Source organism: Athene noctua, chromosome 3, assembly GCF_965140245.1.
Source record: "Athene noctua chromosome 3, bAthNoc1.hap1.1, whole genome shotgun sequence".
Lineage (NCBI taxonomy): Eukaryota > Metazoa > Chordata > Aves > Strigiformes > Strigidae > Athene > Athene noctua.
This window is the reverse complement of record NC_134039.1, coordinates 71,063,686-71,081,077: the sequence shown is the minus strand read 5'-3', so window position 1 is coordinate 71,081,077 and position 17,392 is coordinate 71,063,686. Positions and strand designations below refer to the sequence as shown.

Here is a 17,392-nt window from a genome sequence, read left to right as displayed (position 1 = left end):
TAGTACAGACAGTGCCAGAAATGAAGCTGATGGCTGAAGCCAGATTTACTGTATGAAACTTGTTCTTTCTCTGTTACTTCATTTAATTTACATGCATTCCTCCCTTTCACACAGTGTCCTTTTATGTATTATTTATGCAAGTTTTTACGTAGTATTTCATGCCCCTTCATTTAAAAGTTGATGAGGAAATACAACACTACAAAGTTGCATAATCCACACAGAGATGTGGTTTGTTCCCCGCCCCCCGCCCTATCTTGTAGAATCACAGAATCGTAGAATACTTTGTGTTAGAAGGGACCTTAAAGTTCACCTAGTTCCAACCCCCCTGCCATGGGCACGGACACCTTCCACTAGCCCAGGTTGCTCACAGCCCCGTCCAACCTGGCCTTGAACACTGCCAGGGAGGGGGCAGCCACAGCTTCTCTGGGAAACCTGTTCTAGTGTCTCACCACCATCAAAGTAAAGAATTTCTTTCTTATATCTAGTCTAAATGTACTCTTTTTCAATGGTTTAGAACCATGACACCTGGTCCTATCACTACACTCCCTGATAGAGTCCCTCCCCATCTTTCCTGTAGCCCCCTTTAAGTACTGGAAGGCTGCTCTAAGGTCTCCCTGGAGCCTTCTCTTCTCTGAGCTGAACAACTCCAACTGTCTCAGTCTGTCCTCATAGGAAAGGTGCTCCAGCCCCCTGATCATCCTTGTGGCCCTCTTCTGGACTCATTTGAGCAAGTCCATGGCCTTCTTATGCTGGGGGCTGCAGAGCTGTATTCAGTACTCCAGGTAGGGTCTCACGATAGCAGAGTAGAGAGGGAGAATCACCTCCCTTGATGTGCTGGTCACACTTCTTTTGATGCAGTGCAGGATATGGTTGACTTTCTGGGCTGCAAGCGCACATTGCTGGGTCACATTGAGCTTCTTGTCAACCGACATCCCAAAGTCACCTGCAGAGTTGGTCTCAATCCACTCATCACCCAGCCTGTATTTGTGCTTGGGATTGCCCCAACCCATGTGCAGGACCTTGTACTTGGCCTTGTTGAACTTCATGAAGTTTGCACGGGCCCACGTTTCCAGCCTGTCCAGGTCTCTCTGGATGGCACATCCCTTCCTTCTAGTGTGTTGACCACACCAGACACCTTGGTGTCATCGGCAAACTTGCTGAGGGTGCACTTAGTCCCACTGTCCATGTTGTTGACAAAGATGTTAAACAGCACTGGTCCCAGTACTGACCCCTGAGGAATGTCAACTTGTCACTGGTCTCCACTTGGACATCAAGCTGTTGACCGCAACTCTTTGTGTGCGACCATCCAGCCAATTCCTTATCCACCAAGTGGTCCACCCATCAAATCCATGTCTCTCCAATTTAGAGACAATGATGTCATGCAGGACAGTGTCAAATGCTTTGCACAAGTCCAGGTAGATGGCATCAGTTGCTCTTCCCTTATCCCCCAGTGCTGTAACCCTGTTGTAGAAGGCCACCAAATCCATCAGGCATGATTTGCCCTTACTGAAGCCGTGTTCCATGTGCCCTAGCACAGTTTCCAGGAGGATCCGCTTCATGATCTTTCTGCACACAGCGTTGAGAGTGACTAGCCTGTAGTTCCCTGGGTCTTCCTTTTTTCCCTTTTTAAAAATGGGGGTTGTGTTTCCCCTTTTCCAGTCAATGGGAACTTCACTGGGTTGCCACAACTTCTCAAATATAGTGGGTAGTAGCTTAGCCACTTCATCCACCAGTTCGCTCAGGACCCACTGCTGCACCTTTAGGTTCCTTCTGTGCCCACAGCACCAACTTCATGAGCATTTTTAGGTTTTTGTTGGGAGAAAGGGAGGAGCATAATGAGCAGCAGCAACGCTTCTTGTGTGGAAATGGCTGGGATTTGGGGATTATACACATTCCTTGTAAGCTCAAGGCCAGTATATAGGAAGGAAATGAAAGGTTCTTAATTAACTGTGGTGATTGTAATTGGCATGTGCTAGCTGTATCTTTTTAGTTCTTCAGGTATCAGCAGTTTTGAACTTATTTACCCATAAAGGGAAAAGTTAAAAAACTTCATTAATTTTTTTTTTATGACTCTGTGGTGGTTGGAGAGCTGCTAGTGTTTGGTAAAATACTTAATTCCTTCCCTTGACTGGGTATGTCATTGATTTCTGTAGTCAGCACATCTGAATCGTGGTTTTTGATGTGTTTTGCAACATAAGTGTTTCAGCGTCTTAATGACTTCTCAGATCAGCAGCAGAATAGTTAAAGCTTGCAGAAGCAAGTTGTTAAGTGTTGTATGTAAAAATCATGCATCCTGGGAATCTTCTGCTGAAAACTTGCATCTAGATGGCTTCATGATAACTTGTTACTCGCTTATAAAGATGTTAATGTTGGCTTCTGCTGAATTGTCTCCCTAAATTGAGGGAAGCCTGTCAAAATAGGCCATCTTGCTGTATGTGCTCTGGCTCTTAACCTTGTTCTCAGTGAGGTGCCCCGATAGCTGAATGATTGGGGAAGTATGAATGTGGCCCTGTGGTTGCTTTGTGAACAGAAAGGTAGAGGAGTGCATTTTGTCATTGCATATGTAACACAGCAGTTGTAGGTCTGTGGTCTTTTGCCTGATAGCTTTAGTAATTCCTTCTGTATGGCCTTGCTGTAAGTGAAACCATAATGCATAGGTGTCTTGGCACTGTGGTGCATGTGGATTGTTGCTCAAACCTGCAAGTAGACTGTGTGTGCTGCTGCAGATGTTTGTTGGTAAAGGCTGGGGCAGGATTCCCTTTAGCAATGGAGTGCATGCTCTCAGCTGTGCTCAGTGGAGGTACCTGCACTGCATGGAGGTCAGCAGAGATTAGGCAGGCTATAGATGTTAGTTGAGCTGTGTCCTGCTTCAAATGTGTACCTCTTAGTTATCTTTTTTTGAATGAATAGCAAGTTGAAATATTTGTTTATCAAAAAAAAAAAGTATTATGTAGTCATTCTTTAAAACTAGATGGTGTTATATACCTGTGTTCTGTTTCTGAAGGTTGCTGGGTGAGCCGTCACTCTGAGCAGGTGAAGGACTTGACTGCTGCTGAGAGTCCTCTCAAAGAAATACCTGCTAGTTCTAAGACATTCTGCATAGACCTTGGAAGGCTGTTCTTTCTCTAAATCTGGATTATGGTTCATTTCAACAGTGTCTGTCTTTATTTTTAGCAGTATCCCCATTCTCTATTTGTGTTTGTCATCCAAAGATGATGAACATGCAGTTGAGATTATGTAAATGCAGTCAGTGTCAAACAAGTATAACTGCATTGGTCTCAATAACTTGCACTTTTTTTTTACTTAAAGGGGTAGAATTAAAATTCTCCTTCAGGGCTGGCATGGCTCAAACTTCCTAAACAGTTAGTGATCGTCTTCCATAATAAGCTTATTAGCCTGAATAAGATGTCCCATGCTAGTATGTATGTATTGTAAATGGCCAACTTTATTCTAAGTGCTATGTCAAGGTAGGCTTCTTACACTTCCATCTGAACAGTGGAAGAGGAGATATATGCAGTGATAGCCTAATCTTATCCTATGTTAGTTGTGTCCCCTCCTTCCCCTATCCATGACCTCCATGTCTCTTCGTCTTTATGGGCAGAAGTTGTAGTGCTCGCTTATAGCAGTACTTCACCTGGGCCCCAGCTTCTAGTTTGAAGCTCAGCCAGACCTGAGCTGCCTGAGCCTTGTATACGGAGGCTCTTGCTGAGCTGGTGATGTTCATCTTCCTGTTTTTGCCGTCAGCTCCTCTGACTAGTAGACAAAATTCAGAGTGAGGAAGCAGAAAAAAGCCTTTTGTCAGTGCTGAGCTGTGATAAGCTCTTCCCTCATTCTTCAGAGGAGTGACTGAAGTTCTGGCGTGGGAATGATTTCTGAAATGTGCCTCATGGCAGCTTCATAAACACTGTTTTTAGAGTGAGGTTTTCAGTTGTTTAACCTGATTTAAGTGCAGGTGGCTGCTGTAAAAGAATGCTTTCTCCCTCTGCCCACGACCAGAAACATTTTCTGTGTGGGAGGCATGACAGCTCTAATAGCTTGTGCAACCATGAGTGAGGCTGTATAGCTGTCTGCTTTGATTAGACTGACCTTGCCAGAAAGCAAACACAAAAATTAGTTGTATCAGCAATGACCTGATAAACTGCATGAGTGGTCAAGTGACATAAAGGCCATGGCAGAAATGAATGGAGTTGCTCCCTTTGGTGTCAGGATGTGATTAAGTGGACCTCAGTCTTGGCTTGGGATGGGATGCAGGAGATGGGACAGGGGTGGTGAGGGAGGACCCGGGGGTGACTAGCAAGGCAGGGCCTTACCTGGAGAGCGATAGGCTTTTGCTACTCTTTTCACAAGATATCTGACAGGAAAAGTAGCTGAGCAACTACTTGCCGACCCATGGCTTGAACTGGTGGCTCCTCTAGCCCATGAGTGCTGCTTGAGCTCCTCTCTGCAGGCGAAGTCATTTTTGTGCAGGGTTTTTGGTACTGCTCTTCTGATGTCATAGTAAACATTTCACTTATTTTTCCCCACACAGGTGTCTTGAGGAAAAAATGAGCTCTGTCTTCCTGTTTTGGGAGTTAAAATTCCCAGTTTACCAGTTTACAGAGGAATTAATTTAGCAAAGCTTGCTGATTTTAGGTTTCATGATGAAAGAGAGACAGAGGTATGTAGGTTCTCAATATGTTTGCAGAAGGGGTGTGGTTTTGGAGATGTGATGTTTCCAGTGCAATATTAAGTGGGGGATTAAGTACAAAGTACAATTCCCAGAGCTACTCACTGAAATAGTCACTGACATAGGTCTCTTTCTTGACACACTGGTGTGTGACCTGTATAGTTACATGTGTGTGGCTTGTTTTGTTGGGGGTTTTTTTGTGAGCCTCTAGACCCACAATTTTCCACTGATGATCAAGCCAAGGCCCCCCCAGTTTCTGCTGGCTTGGGCACTGGCCCTAGCAGTGGGAACAGCAGCTCTCCCTTCTCCATCCTTCTGTGGAGGGTCACTGGAGGTGCCATCTCCTCGGCCTTGCTGAAGGGCCTGTTACCATATGGTGGAGGAATGAAGGCTGATGCCTTGCACAGATCTGTAATTTTGCAGCTTGTTTTGGGAATCTCTGCCTTAAAATTCTTGCCAAATATGTCTGAAGTACTCTCTGGCTGAGGCAGGTACAGAAGAAAGTCCTGTAGCCCCATGCTGCCATGGTCTGTGTCTCCCCGTTTCCCTCAACCCCCTCCTGTCTGCAGCAGCCAAGCTGAAGGTTTTGAAGACAAGTCGCCTCTATTGTACAACCCTGATTTGTCTCCCAGGCAGCTTCATGTTGTGAGCTGAATGACATGTTAGTCTCTTTCTGGGGAAAAAATAGATTTTAACGTAATACATATTCATGAAGGTGCATTATGGTTGCTGTGACAACCTCACCACTGGCAGTCAGGATTGGTGTGCTGAACTTCTGTCTCCAGTCCCCGTGTTGTACCATAGTGCATGTTACACAGCTTTCCACATTTTTTTTCCCTCCCTCCAGTCAGTGGACAATCTGAATTGTTTCAGATTTGATGCTTAATAGCTGCATCTAATTAAGCCTGCAACACTAAAGCACAACTTTCTCCTCATTCTTGACCCATGTTAATTGAGTGTTGCTTCTGTCAGCACTCTGTAGCATAGAGATGATGCTGGTGGGATTTTCTTGTTCATCTCCTTTTAAACTCAAGGGAAAAATAAATGTGAGTTACTAAGCATAGTATTTCTCCACACCATAGGTAGCTTAACTGATCACTTCATCTCTCATGCAAAAAAACCCAACAAAGTCTGTCCCCCTGGTCTTATCCCTCTCTATTCTAGTCTATCCCTAGAGTTTTAAGGACTCCTGACCCTGAAGGGGTTGGGAGCTTTTTAGTAGGTGTTACTCAAAACCAGAAAGCAGTTTGCTTTGCATATGTGTTACATCATATTGTGACCCTGGGGCTAAGAGTAACATAATTGGAGGAAGGGTTTACCAGACAGTGATGCTAAGGTGGTGACTTATTTCAGGATGAACCTGTGAGGGGTTGAGCATGGGGAGAGCTCAACTCTGAAGGTCAAGTCCTGCGTGTTTGCTGATGTCGGAAATCGAGGACACTTGCACAGCGCTTGTAACTTTTCAAGAGTGTTTGTAAGCTGCTTTTGGCCAGTCCAGCTGGATTTTTGGCTCAACGTATTGCTGTTTCTTTTTTCCAGTGAGAAATTATGGCCATAATCTATAGAGAATTTAACATATTGCTTAGTCCTGGGTGGTACAAGTCTCACATGGGGCACTGTTCCTGAAAGGGCTGCATTGAGTGAGGTTTGTGCCCCTTCTGTGTACTTAAGAGTCTTGTCTTGTTGAGTTGAGCTTAATGTAAAGTTTTCTCAAAAGATGCTAACTCATCTATACAAAACCACTCCCTGTTGCTCAAGAAGAGATGCTGTCAATAAAGTTTAGCTTTCTTCACAGATGTGAGCCTTCTGCAGAGCAATTCGGGAGGAGTGTGTGTAGAGGGAGAAGAAAAGCTGAGCGTACAAGGAGCTCTCAAGTGCAATCAGTTGATCTTTCTCTGGTTAGTTTCTTAAATATTAATAAGTACAAAATGTTCAGACAGTGACTTGAGATTCTGTCCATTAAAATGAGAAATTGGGGGGGAAAAAATCATGTAGCAAGAGGGAACTTTTTGCACAGAACAGTATATAGAGCTGGACTGTGAATCTGTTGCAGGCTTAGATACACTCATTGAGGTTTGGAGTTCTAGTTAGAGATGTCCAGAAAAAAACACACCAAGTTTTCTTTTCAGTATCAGTTGGTATGTGGATGGCCACAGTGTTATCTTGTGTTCCTGTGCTCCTGTCAACTCTTTTAGCATAATATGCAGGAGCATTTCAGTGAAGAAGTAATGAATACCTAACGCAATCCTGATACTTTCCTCTTCCTCAATTTGCATGTCGCTCCATCACGATAAGACTGAAACATCCTGGTGTTGACACTGTGTCTGTATTTGCTCATCTGCACAAGCCTGTTTTTTCTTGGGTACAGAGCTCTTACCTTGGACTTCTACAGAAAGACAATTTGAGATTGAAAGGAGAATGTGAAGGAGGTGAAATGTAAAGATGAGAACTAGGGGTATGCTTTGTTTGCTTCAATGTCATCTTCAGCTTTCTGAAATGCCATTTTTCTAGCAAAAGGAACAAAGGTGCTTTGAAGGTTACTTTGCTGTGTCATACTCTTGTATGGCCTTTTTCACCTGAGATCAAGTTCATCCATGATGTTTTAGTGGGGTTTTGTTGTTTTTTTTTTTTTTTCTCCCAGGCTCCAGGTGAACACTTGCTGAGGCAATGCTGTTTGACTTTGTGTAGCAGGTTTGTGCTTTGTGAACAGCTAGGGAAAACTGAGTTGCCATGTTGCAAAGCAAAGTCCTTTCTCCAACAAAGGGTACATGAAGATTTAGCTGTTCAGTCTCTGCCCAGTCTACCAGGCCATGTACTCTGATTCAGCGTATTCTTGTGTAAAAACTAAATGTAACAACAGAAGACCAAAACCTATAAGCCATTTGTAGGAAGCTCTGGGGTAAGTTATGGCAGATTTCAATCAGCAGCAGTGCACTGGGTGCCGCCTTTCCCCAACTTCCCACCTCCATTCTTCATCACAACCTCTTCCACGTTTGTGCAAGAGCAGAGCATGAGGGGAGCAGTGGCACAAAGTTGTGGAGGGGATGTCTATAGGAGTGAGCCCTGTAACCAAGTCCCACCAGACTGTACCAAGCAGGCTGGCTTTTGTTTCCCTGCAGCTGGTTGTCTCCTTGCTGAAGCCTCTCTGTAAATGTCGGCAGGAAAAGCTATGCTAGGTCTCCTTATGGTTTTTATGTGGAAGTTTGGGAAAACTTGATTTTTCTTTACTTAGCTTAAGTTTGGAATGTGTGCATATGTTGTTCTGGGTCTTGATACATTAGTTTAAACAACATCTGAACCATCAATTAACCCCTAAATATTAGGTCCAAAGAAAGTCATGTCATCTCTGGCCCTCTGTGTAAGGAGTAAACCCTCAGCCTTGAAGGATTTGCTTTAGCAACTAGCTATTAATTGTAATTAAAAAAAGCACCTCAGGATTATTTTAGTTTGTTTTTTTTAGTGTGGAAAATACAGACCTTTTTCATAAACTGTGGCCTAGTTTTTTACTAGATTATTTTGGACTTGGGGGTAATTTTTACAGGCTGCTGTTTAATTTTGCTGGTTTGACCTCTGCTACTGCAACAAGAGAAGTAAAAGCTACCTTCTTAGAAACCTGGGTGCCTGAATAGCCGTGTTTGTAAGCATGTTAATGTAAGATATCTGTACTATATTATGACAAGAGGACCTGCTGGTATTATTAGATATGTCTGAGGTGCAACAAAGTTGGACCTGTATCAGTCCTGCAGAGTCAGCATCTGCCTTACTGTGCTCTGCAAAACTTTCTGTTACAGCATTGAATGTGGGAAAGATCTCCTGTTGCTTACGTTAATGGTAGGGTGCTTATATGCAGAAATAAAACTTGATGGGGAGGATGAACTTGATTTTATTTTGTTCAAGTTAATATTTTGCAAGCATGATACCAGTCTTAATTCTTATAGGTTGTTTGTTGTATGGTAGCGAGAACAATTATTGTCACATGTATGATGAAGTGAGACGCAGGGACTTAAAATATTTGTGTGTTTATTATACTTTCATACTTGTTTATGGTTAGTTTGAAAGCAGGAGATGTGGGTCTGCATTTGTACTCTGAGCTCTGCATATGCAAAACTGCATGTTGGTTTTGATGTTGCTGGTATTGGGAGTTACTAGAAACAGCCTGAAACTTATAGCTCAGCCAGCTGAGTCTAGGATGTGGAAGAGTAGTTGGGAGGGGGGATGAATAACTGGGATGATGACACAAGTGTTTTGGTATTTAGTTACTATATTTTACAATAAATCTAATTCCAGATCTGATTCTAGTTTTACGATTTACAAAAGCCTCCTCAAATTTATCTAAATTTGACCCAAGTCACCTGCAATACAAAATCTCCAAGAAGCTTTTTTCCTAGTGAGCCTGAAACTGCTGAAATGTCACCATATTTATTGATCTTTATCTAAAAAAAAGTTGCTAGTTGCAAGAAACAGGCTGCTGACATAAAAAGCCTGTCTTAAATCGTTGATTTGGCTGGAGGCCAGACAATGAATTTCTATAGGAGCTTATTGGCAAGCTTAGGTTTTTGCTTAGGTTAATCTAATGCAACTGTAAGTCATCTGGGAGCCTCATACACTCAACAGTTTTTAGACAAAATTATCTTATTTTTAAATTAAACTGTGCAGATATCTTTATATAACAGCTTTATGTACTTAAAGCACTTAAAAATGCCTAGGAACATGATTTTCTACTATTTCCTCTTCTAATGGTCAACCTGCTGAATAATACTTCAAAAATACTGACACTGATGACATCTCATTTTGCTAGCCTCAGTGTTACAGAATTTAAGATGACTGTTCAGTAGAGTGATCTGTTAGTGCCTTAAAGAAGGGTTTTCATTATTAAAAGACCTGGTGTTAACACAAGGGTAGGCACATTAGTTTTACTAGTAAAAAATACTGTAAATGTGTTCATGGGTACATCTGTTGGCCAGGTTGTTCAGTGACCTAGGGCTAGAATGCATGAACCATGCTAGGAGGAGGCTGGAGTTTAGGACTTCCTCTTCCCAAATGGCAAACAACCCCAGCGATTACACCCTGGGCCTTTTCATTGGCCTTGTGGGTCTTTCTTTCTTTGTTGCCTGAAGGTAAAGCTTGAAGAGGAGAGTTGAGGAGTGCTCTGTCTCAAGATTTTTTTGTTGCCTCTCACTTCTTTTGTGTGATAAATGAATGTGAATCCACTCTTGTGATGGTTTTAACCGGGACCGGAGACTGCATTGCTGTTGCCCCACCCTCAGCCGGTTGGGCTGGCAGTGAGGCACAAACCCCGGGTTAAAGTAAGAACAGAATTTAATACAACAGTGTAATAAGCAATCTGAACAACAACAGTAGCAATGATAACAATAAACAGCAATAACAGTAAACAAGACAAAAGATATACAGAGAAATACCACAGTGGTTACATACAGCTCCCTTGCGATGCTCCCCGCGACAAAAGCTACAAAGGAAAAAGTTCCCTCGCTACCTCTGCCGGACCTCAGCATGGTATGAATAACCCACCTGGAGATCCCTTCCCCCTCTCTGCTGGGGAAACTTAACCCTATCCTAGCTGAACCAGGACAACTCTTAAGGGGAAAACTGAATTCAGATCTTGCAGTATCCGTTGAAGTGTTGTATATGATAGGCTATAAAAAGAGGTCCAGAACCCACCCGATTTTTGGGGAGGATGGATAATTGTAGCTTTAACAGAAGAATTCTGGGGCATCCTGATTCTGCTCAGGACAGCAATGCTTATCTGCAGCCTTGACTTAACTGCTCCACTTGTAAGATGGATGGAGAAGGCTTGGGATACCTGCTTGTCCTCTGTTGGTATGGGCTGATGAGTCCTGACCTGAAAAGGGGTAGCAGTTTACCGTCATTATTATTTCTTCACATAGCTGTATCATGTAGCAGTGGATGCTGAACAAATGGGGTTTGGTTTTGTACTGGGTCTGGCTGAGCTGGAATTGGTTTTCCCCTGTAGCAGCCCTCACGGTGCTGTGGTTTATGCTGGGAGCTGGCAGGGTGTTGATGGCACCCTGGTGCTGTGGCTACTGCTGAGCAGTGCTTACACAGCACCAAGGCTCTTTCTGACATTTCCCCCTCATTGGGACAGGGTGGGCAATATCTTGGGAGGGGACACAACTAGGACAGCTGACCCAAACTGACCAGAGGGATATTCCATACCACGTGATGTCTGCTCAGTATAAAGCTGGGAGAAAGGAGGAAGGAAGGGGTTGGGGTCACTCTTGGTCCTGCAAGGCAACCACTACGCGTATTGGAGCCCTGCTTCCTGAGAAGGCCCGACATCCCCTGAGAATGGGAAGTAGAGAATCTGTTTTCTTTTTGCTCCCGCGTGCGGACCTTGCTTTGCTTTGCTTACGTTAAAACTGCTTTTGTTTTATCCACAGGGGTTGTTTTTTTCCTATCTTACTTTCTTTTCCCCTTTTTGTCCTGTTGAGAAAAAAACGGGGGAGAAAGTGATAGAGTGACTTGGTGGGTACCTGGCATTTAGCCAAAGTCAAATCACCACGGGTTTACAGCTGCTTTACTGTAGATCTGACTTAGCATTTAAAACATGGCATGTAAAACTGGTTGAACATAGATGTAGATCTCTGAGATGTGAGGGAGCTTGATACAACTGTGCATGTGCTTATCAGAAGTTTAAACTTCTCTGGTAGCATTTGTTCTCTAGTTGCTACTAATAGTAGGGCCTAGAGATATCTCTGGATGTGATAGCTGACAAGTTTCTTCATCAAATAGTCAATGAATAGCAAGAAGTGTTTCTATTTTAAACTTAGCTTTGACAAGTAATAGAAATTCAAAGAAAGGCTGTTCATAGAAAATAACCTTGGTGTGAGTTACCTCAAGTGATTCTCTTTAAGTGAAGGTTTAAACACAGGGCTGCAACTTTAAGCATCTCTGATAAAGGAGGTGTTTTCTGGGTTGTTTTGCCAGCTGCACTATAGGGGATCTGTATTAATTTTAAACTTCTGTGTTTAAGAGGAGGATGCTAATAAACCTTGACAGGGGTGCAAACTAAGGCAGATTTTGAAGAGAACAATTTGGTTTGAACTTGGGGTGAATAGTCCCTGCCAAAGTGTTAAGGAAAGTGGAGAATTCACTGGGAAAAGATGAAGAGCTCTGTTGAAGAGAAGCTTGTGTTGGGAAGTGAGAATTGCCTCAAGTGCAAAGGCCATGAGAGCCAGTAGCAAAAGGCTCTCTTTCTTGCTCTTTATTTATACTCTGGAAGTGACATGTGTCTAGATTTGCTTTTGCTTTTTCTTCTCACACCAGTGCCTGGGATGATGTGCCATGAAGCTAATTGTGGTTTTTTTTAATGAAGAGGAGGGCAGTGTTGACCGCAGAGAAAAAAGGATAGTAGGATAGTAACAGAAACAAGTGTCTCAAAATAAATTTTTACCACTGTAAAAGTCCATTTGGGAGAGCACTGTGGCACCCTCCAAATGAAATGCTCTATGCTGAGGAACATACTTTGTTAGAGAGAAAATTGTGGCTGGTTTGTTATAAACTGCCAGAATGGTTGCTTGCTGGAGTGGTAGGAACAAGGAACTTTTTTTTTTTTAATAAAAAAAGATGGAGCTGGGGACCTTTAGTACAGAGTGTGATCCATGTAGAGCATTGAATCTGAATGATTTGGCAGGTTGGGTTTAAATTAGAAATTATACAGTGCGGTGTAATGGTATCTTTCCATACATTAATTAAGCTTTCTTCTTTTGTCTCTTAAAAAGCTTTTCCCAAGATGATTTATGATTTAGAATTTAAGTATTGCTCATGTAAATACTGCCTCTGGAAGTGAAATGTTCCGGGCATTTCTCTTTTCTCCAGATGCCATGGCACCTTCATGTTCTGCAAAAATACTGGCTGCGCTGTTACTCTTACAGAAAAGCTTTGGTCATTCTATTTAAAAAAAAAAAAAAAAAAAAAAAAGTAAGTGGAAGCATCACAAATAAAGTGATTCTCCTTTTCATCTCAAAGGGAGTAATAGAAGTCTAGCAAAAGGTATACAAGATTGTCATTAGTGGTAATTTTAAGGATTTTGGCACTGCATTTGAATGTGGTTTATGTTTGATTTAAACAGTCTCTGGTTTTTGATGGGATCTTCTGCATGGATCTGTCCAGTAGCTTCAGTAAACCCTTGGTATTTTCTGTTACCTTAGCCTGAAGCAGTAGGGAGATATGATAGTCTCCTTACTCTTTTGATCCAGTTTTTCTGGGAATTTAAGGATTGGTTGCGAATCTTAGTGGATTTTCATGTCTTTGATTAGAAGCATCTGCAAGTTGAAGAATGTGGACTTCTCAGCTAAACTTTTTTTGTTTCCAGTAATCTGTTAGGAACTGACTTCCTAATTTTTCTTTGGAGTGCAGGTTGTTAGCTTGCATCCATTCTGACTTGCTTTAAAAATAGCCATGAGAAGGAGGCCATAATAGTGTGGGAAGATGGTAAGTCATCAACTACTGAAAAACAAACCGTACATCTGTTACACTGTGGAAAAAAATGTCTGTTAAAAAGCTAAGCTGCAGCATGGTTTTCCTCCAGTGGCAGGAAGGCCTTTTAAAGATGGTTAGAAATAGTGATTAGAATGTGTGCATTTAGGTTTATTGCAAGCTCTCTGAAGTACTCTTCATGTCTTGTTTCTTGCAGAGACTCCAACCGTCATGTTAAGGTAAAGCAGAAAAGTGCAGTGCTGAACATGCTAAAGAAGTTGGACAAAATAAGGTTCAGAGGTCACAAGAGAGATGAGTTCCTTGATTTAGCAGAGTCTCCAAATGCTTCAGACACTGAATGTGGAGATGAAATCCCGGTGAAAATACCTCGAACATCAACTCGAGACAATGAAGAGCTGAGAGACCCTGTAAGTACTTTGTTAAAGTATCTTTATATTATATTATATAGTTGTCAGGCAGAAAAATAACAGAAATTAATAATTCTTGTCCCTGTATTTTACATTTAACACTTGAAGATTTGTGGACTAGGAAGTAAGCTTTCAGTAAGTCTTTCCACAAAATGGAAGCGTCAATTAATTTATTAGTGTTATGGTTCCCTGTCCCTACTATTTGATTTTAGATCCGTGGTTTGACAGATTTGCTAACCTTGGATGTGCTTCTAAATGTCTGGTTTTTACTTATTTTGTTGAATTACTAATGAACACATCTGAAAGAAAGACTTCTTTTCAGTCTGAGGAGCTCAGATCTGCTCAAATGGCACTGGCCAGGACTGTAGGGGTAAGACTTCTGGTGGCTTCATTAGAATTAGAGGGTCACACAACCTTGTTCTTCACTGCAGTGTTGTATCCAGTGCTTCCATGCTAAAGAGCTGGTTTAAGCCTGTGTAGGAGGTGAGCAAGACTCTTCAGGTGCTAAAAAATTTTGCTGCTTGTGAGCAGAAACATCCAAACAGATTAACCTTTTTAAAAGACACTGTTTCAGGACAAGTTAAATACTGGTTAAAAAAAAAAAAAAAATCGTGTTCTAACTGTTTAAAAAATGGGTCCTTGAGCTTGGAGTGCTACAATCTAAATTAAGATTTGTTCATATAACTACATTCTGCAATGTGACTTGGAAGTCAGAATTTGTACCACTTTATATAGAAACTCACTGTGCAGTTTTTATCCCCAAAATGTGGTCAGGCTCCTGTCTGAAAGCTCTTTTCTAGAAGCATAGGGCTTGCTCATCAGAAGTATTAAACTAAAAGACTTCAAACTGTATATGCTTAAGCATGTCCTTTGGGGTTGCCAGCTTGTATTCTGTTCCATAGCTATGAGTTTTTTTAAATTTAATTGGGCTTGTATAGAGCATTTTTTGGTCACAAAAAGTCTATTGTATGCAAATCCTCAAGCGCCTCAGACAAGATTGTCTGCTGAATGCTTTTCTTTTGCTCTTATTCTACTGAAGACATGTCATTTGTTAAGACATGTGTATTGTGTATACTGGGACTTATATGTGCTGCTTCTCTTCCAGCATGGTATCTTCTGAGTGTTTTGTAGGTAAATACTGGCTTATTTTCATTAACCTTAGATATCCTTTGTATCTAATCAGAAGATCTGTCTTAAACCCTAGATGCTATTTTCTTTAGTTCTTTAGGAGGATAGTAGCTCCAGGATGGAGCTCCATGAGGGAGCAGTGAGGTAAACCTACAGTTTTGACTAGTTATAAAGCCTTACGGCTACACATATGTGGTGATAGTCTCTGTTTTCTTAAACTGTTGAGCTCTGTATGCTGAGAAGGTAATTTGAAGAGAAACACTTTGCTTTCTGGCTGATTACATAGTGTTAAGTAGGCTGTTGTGATCTAAGTCCTTGGAATACAGTTGAGTATAGTTATTTAAAAACAAGGATAATGGGAGGGGGGAAAGCAGCAACAGCATCAGACTTGTTGTTTTGCCCTGCTCCTGATGTTTGGGAGCTCCAAACCCAGTGTGATGCTGCAACAGCTAGAAGTGCTGCTAAGACCAGCAGCTGTGTTACAGATATGAGCAAAATAGACAACCTTGTATGAGGAAAGAGGTCTGATATCCAAAGGATGAATTTCACATGGGAAGTTGGACTTGACCCTCACAGACATCTGCCCACTAAGTGCTGCTGCCCATCCATAAAATGCAGGGAGAAGAAATAATCCCCTGTGCCACAGAGGTGCCAAGAGTAAAGAAAGGAATGTTGTATATTTAAGTCAATATTAAAGTAGTGGCTGAAATTGTGTGAACACGACGATTCTGAATTATGTCTCTGTTTCTTACTGAGATCATATGGTTGAATGTGCCTGAATTGTTTTTAATTCAGTGATTAAAACTCAAATTGCTTATACAGGATGTTTTTCCTTTATAGGCTCTACAAGCAACTTAGTATTATATTTACACCACACTGATTATGAGAAGACCAAGTCTTGTTGGTTAATATCTTTGGGGAACTGCTGAAAGCATACAAAAGTCAATGGAAGTCTTGTGCATAAATTGAAGTTAGACTGCATATCTTTTCAGATAGATGTGAACTGTACTGTGCTTCCACTTCTGTTGCTTCACTGTTCCTATTAAAATCTGAGTACAGAACTCATGGGCTTGAGAGAGCAAGATTAATGGCTTGGGACTGAGCATAGGTGTGCAAAATCTGAGTCCTGGTCCCCTTATCTGCATCTTCGGTATATAGATGTTTCTGACTCCCTTGTCAGCAGTTCCCTTGACAAAGGCTCCATCTCTACCCCTCTCTCCTACTTTGTTTTTTTTTTTCCCCAGTCTGGTGTAGTAATCATTATGGAGCCATTAAAGAAAGATCTCTGTCTATTAGAACAGTACAGCACAGTCATTAGAATGAAAGGCCCTTCTGTACTGTGCCTCAGGGGTACATAGTGCACTTAGAAATGTGCACATTAGGTGTCTCTTCTTTTTGCATGTGTCTGAACTTGACAAGCTTATGCAAAATCTTGCCACAAATGGAGGTTTTGAAGTAAAAAGCCTTGTCATAAAAGCTTGTGATTGCAGAGCCCTGACCATCTTCAAAGAAGAGCATCCTCTGTTGCACACCTCCAACAAATGAAGAGAACGTTCAGTCCTAGGCCACGGATACAGCATAGGATACATTTAGTATATATCCATTATATATATTTATATATATAATTTATATTATATTATATTATATATATAATATATATATATTATAAATTTATATATAATTTATACATTTAGTATATATCCACAGATACACGGATACATTTAGTCCCAACACTTCACATGTCTTACTGAAGTAGCATGTGCAAAATTTATACCCCGTGGAAGAACAGAAAGAATGGCCAAATGAGGGCATCTTATGTTCTTTATCTTAAAACTATGAGCTTTATCTATTTAGTTCAATAATAAACATCCTAACCTGTGTTTGGGTAAAGAACACAGCTAGGTCCTGGTAGGAGGGCCCTGGGATTGAAAGGATTTGTGATTTTCCTTTTAATTCTCCTCAGTGGTTTCTGAGACTTTTTGTTCAATAGGTGTCTTAATTTGAACTAGTTTGGTCTCAGTTTATACAGGCTGGTTGTTTGTTTGTGTGGGTACTTTTCCCCCCTCTCATTTAAGTGCCCTGACTGCCAAGGTATGTCTTGGATAGCAGGTACTTTCTTAGGTCTCTGAGAGTACTTGGACAATCTGATCAGATCATTGCCAAGACAGCCATGGTGGTTAACAAATTAACTTTTTTCAAAATGTCTCTTTCAGTTCCTGAATGGTTTCCCAGATTTCTTCCTTTCCTCTTCACCATAGGTGATTGGTTGTTTATTTTAACACAGGGACATTCAGCACTGTATGTAGCACTGTTATTTCTGCATTGTTTTATAAAAATAATACAATCGTGAAATAGGTATAGGGGGGTAACCTGGTCCATTCCTACTTCCTAATAGTAAATGTATTAGCATTTGTCTTATGACATTGGAAATTCAGGTAGTGTTACTTGCTCAGTAATTTAAGTCCCTTCATACGGTGCCATCATGGTTACCTATTCTGTAGATGCAACATGGGTTACTTCCTGCTGGATGACAATTCAGCACCTAAAAAAGCTTTAAAATGCTCCAGTGACTTGATTTGCTAAGACGCAAATGTTCAGGGAGGGGTTCTGTGCACTGAAAATCATAGCCCGCCTTTGTATTTGCCAGTTGTGGCTTGATTTGTCTCATTTTTAACTTATGTCTCCTTGTTTTGTGCTATAGGTGAATTTATGT

General features: G+C 41.5%; 1 protein-coding gene across 2 annotated transcripts in view; it reads left to right on the top strand.

Annotated features, from left to right (window-relative positions):
• GRAMD4 (GRAM domain containing 4) overlaps positions 1-17,392 on the top strand; it is an 81,038-nt gene that overhangs the window by 13,993 nt on the left and 49,653 nt on the right. For both annotated transcript variants that reach the window (XM_074903265.1, XM_074903264.1), the window contains exon 2: positions 13,341-13,551. In XM_074903265.1, the coding sequence (XP_074759366.1) occupies positions 13,341-13,551 (211 nt within the window). The remainder of the gene's footprint in view (positions 1-13,340; positions 13,552-17,392) is intronic.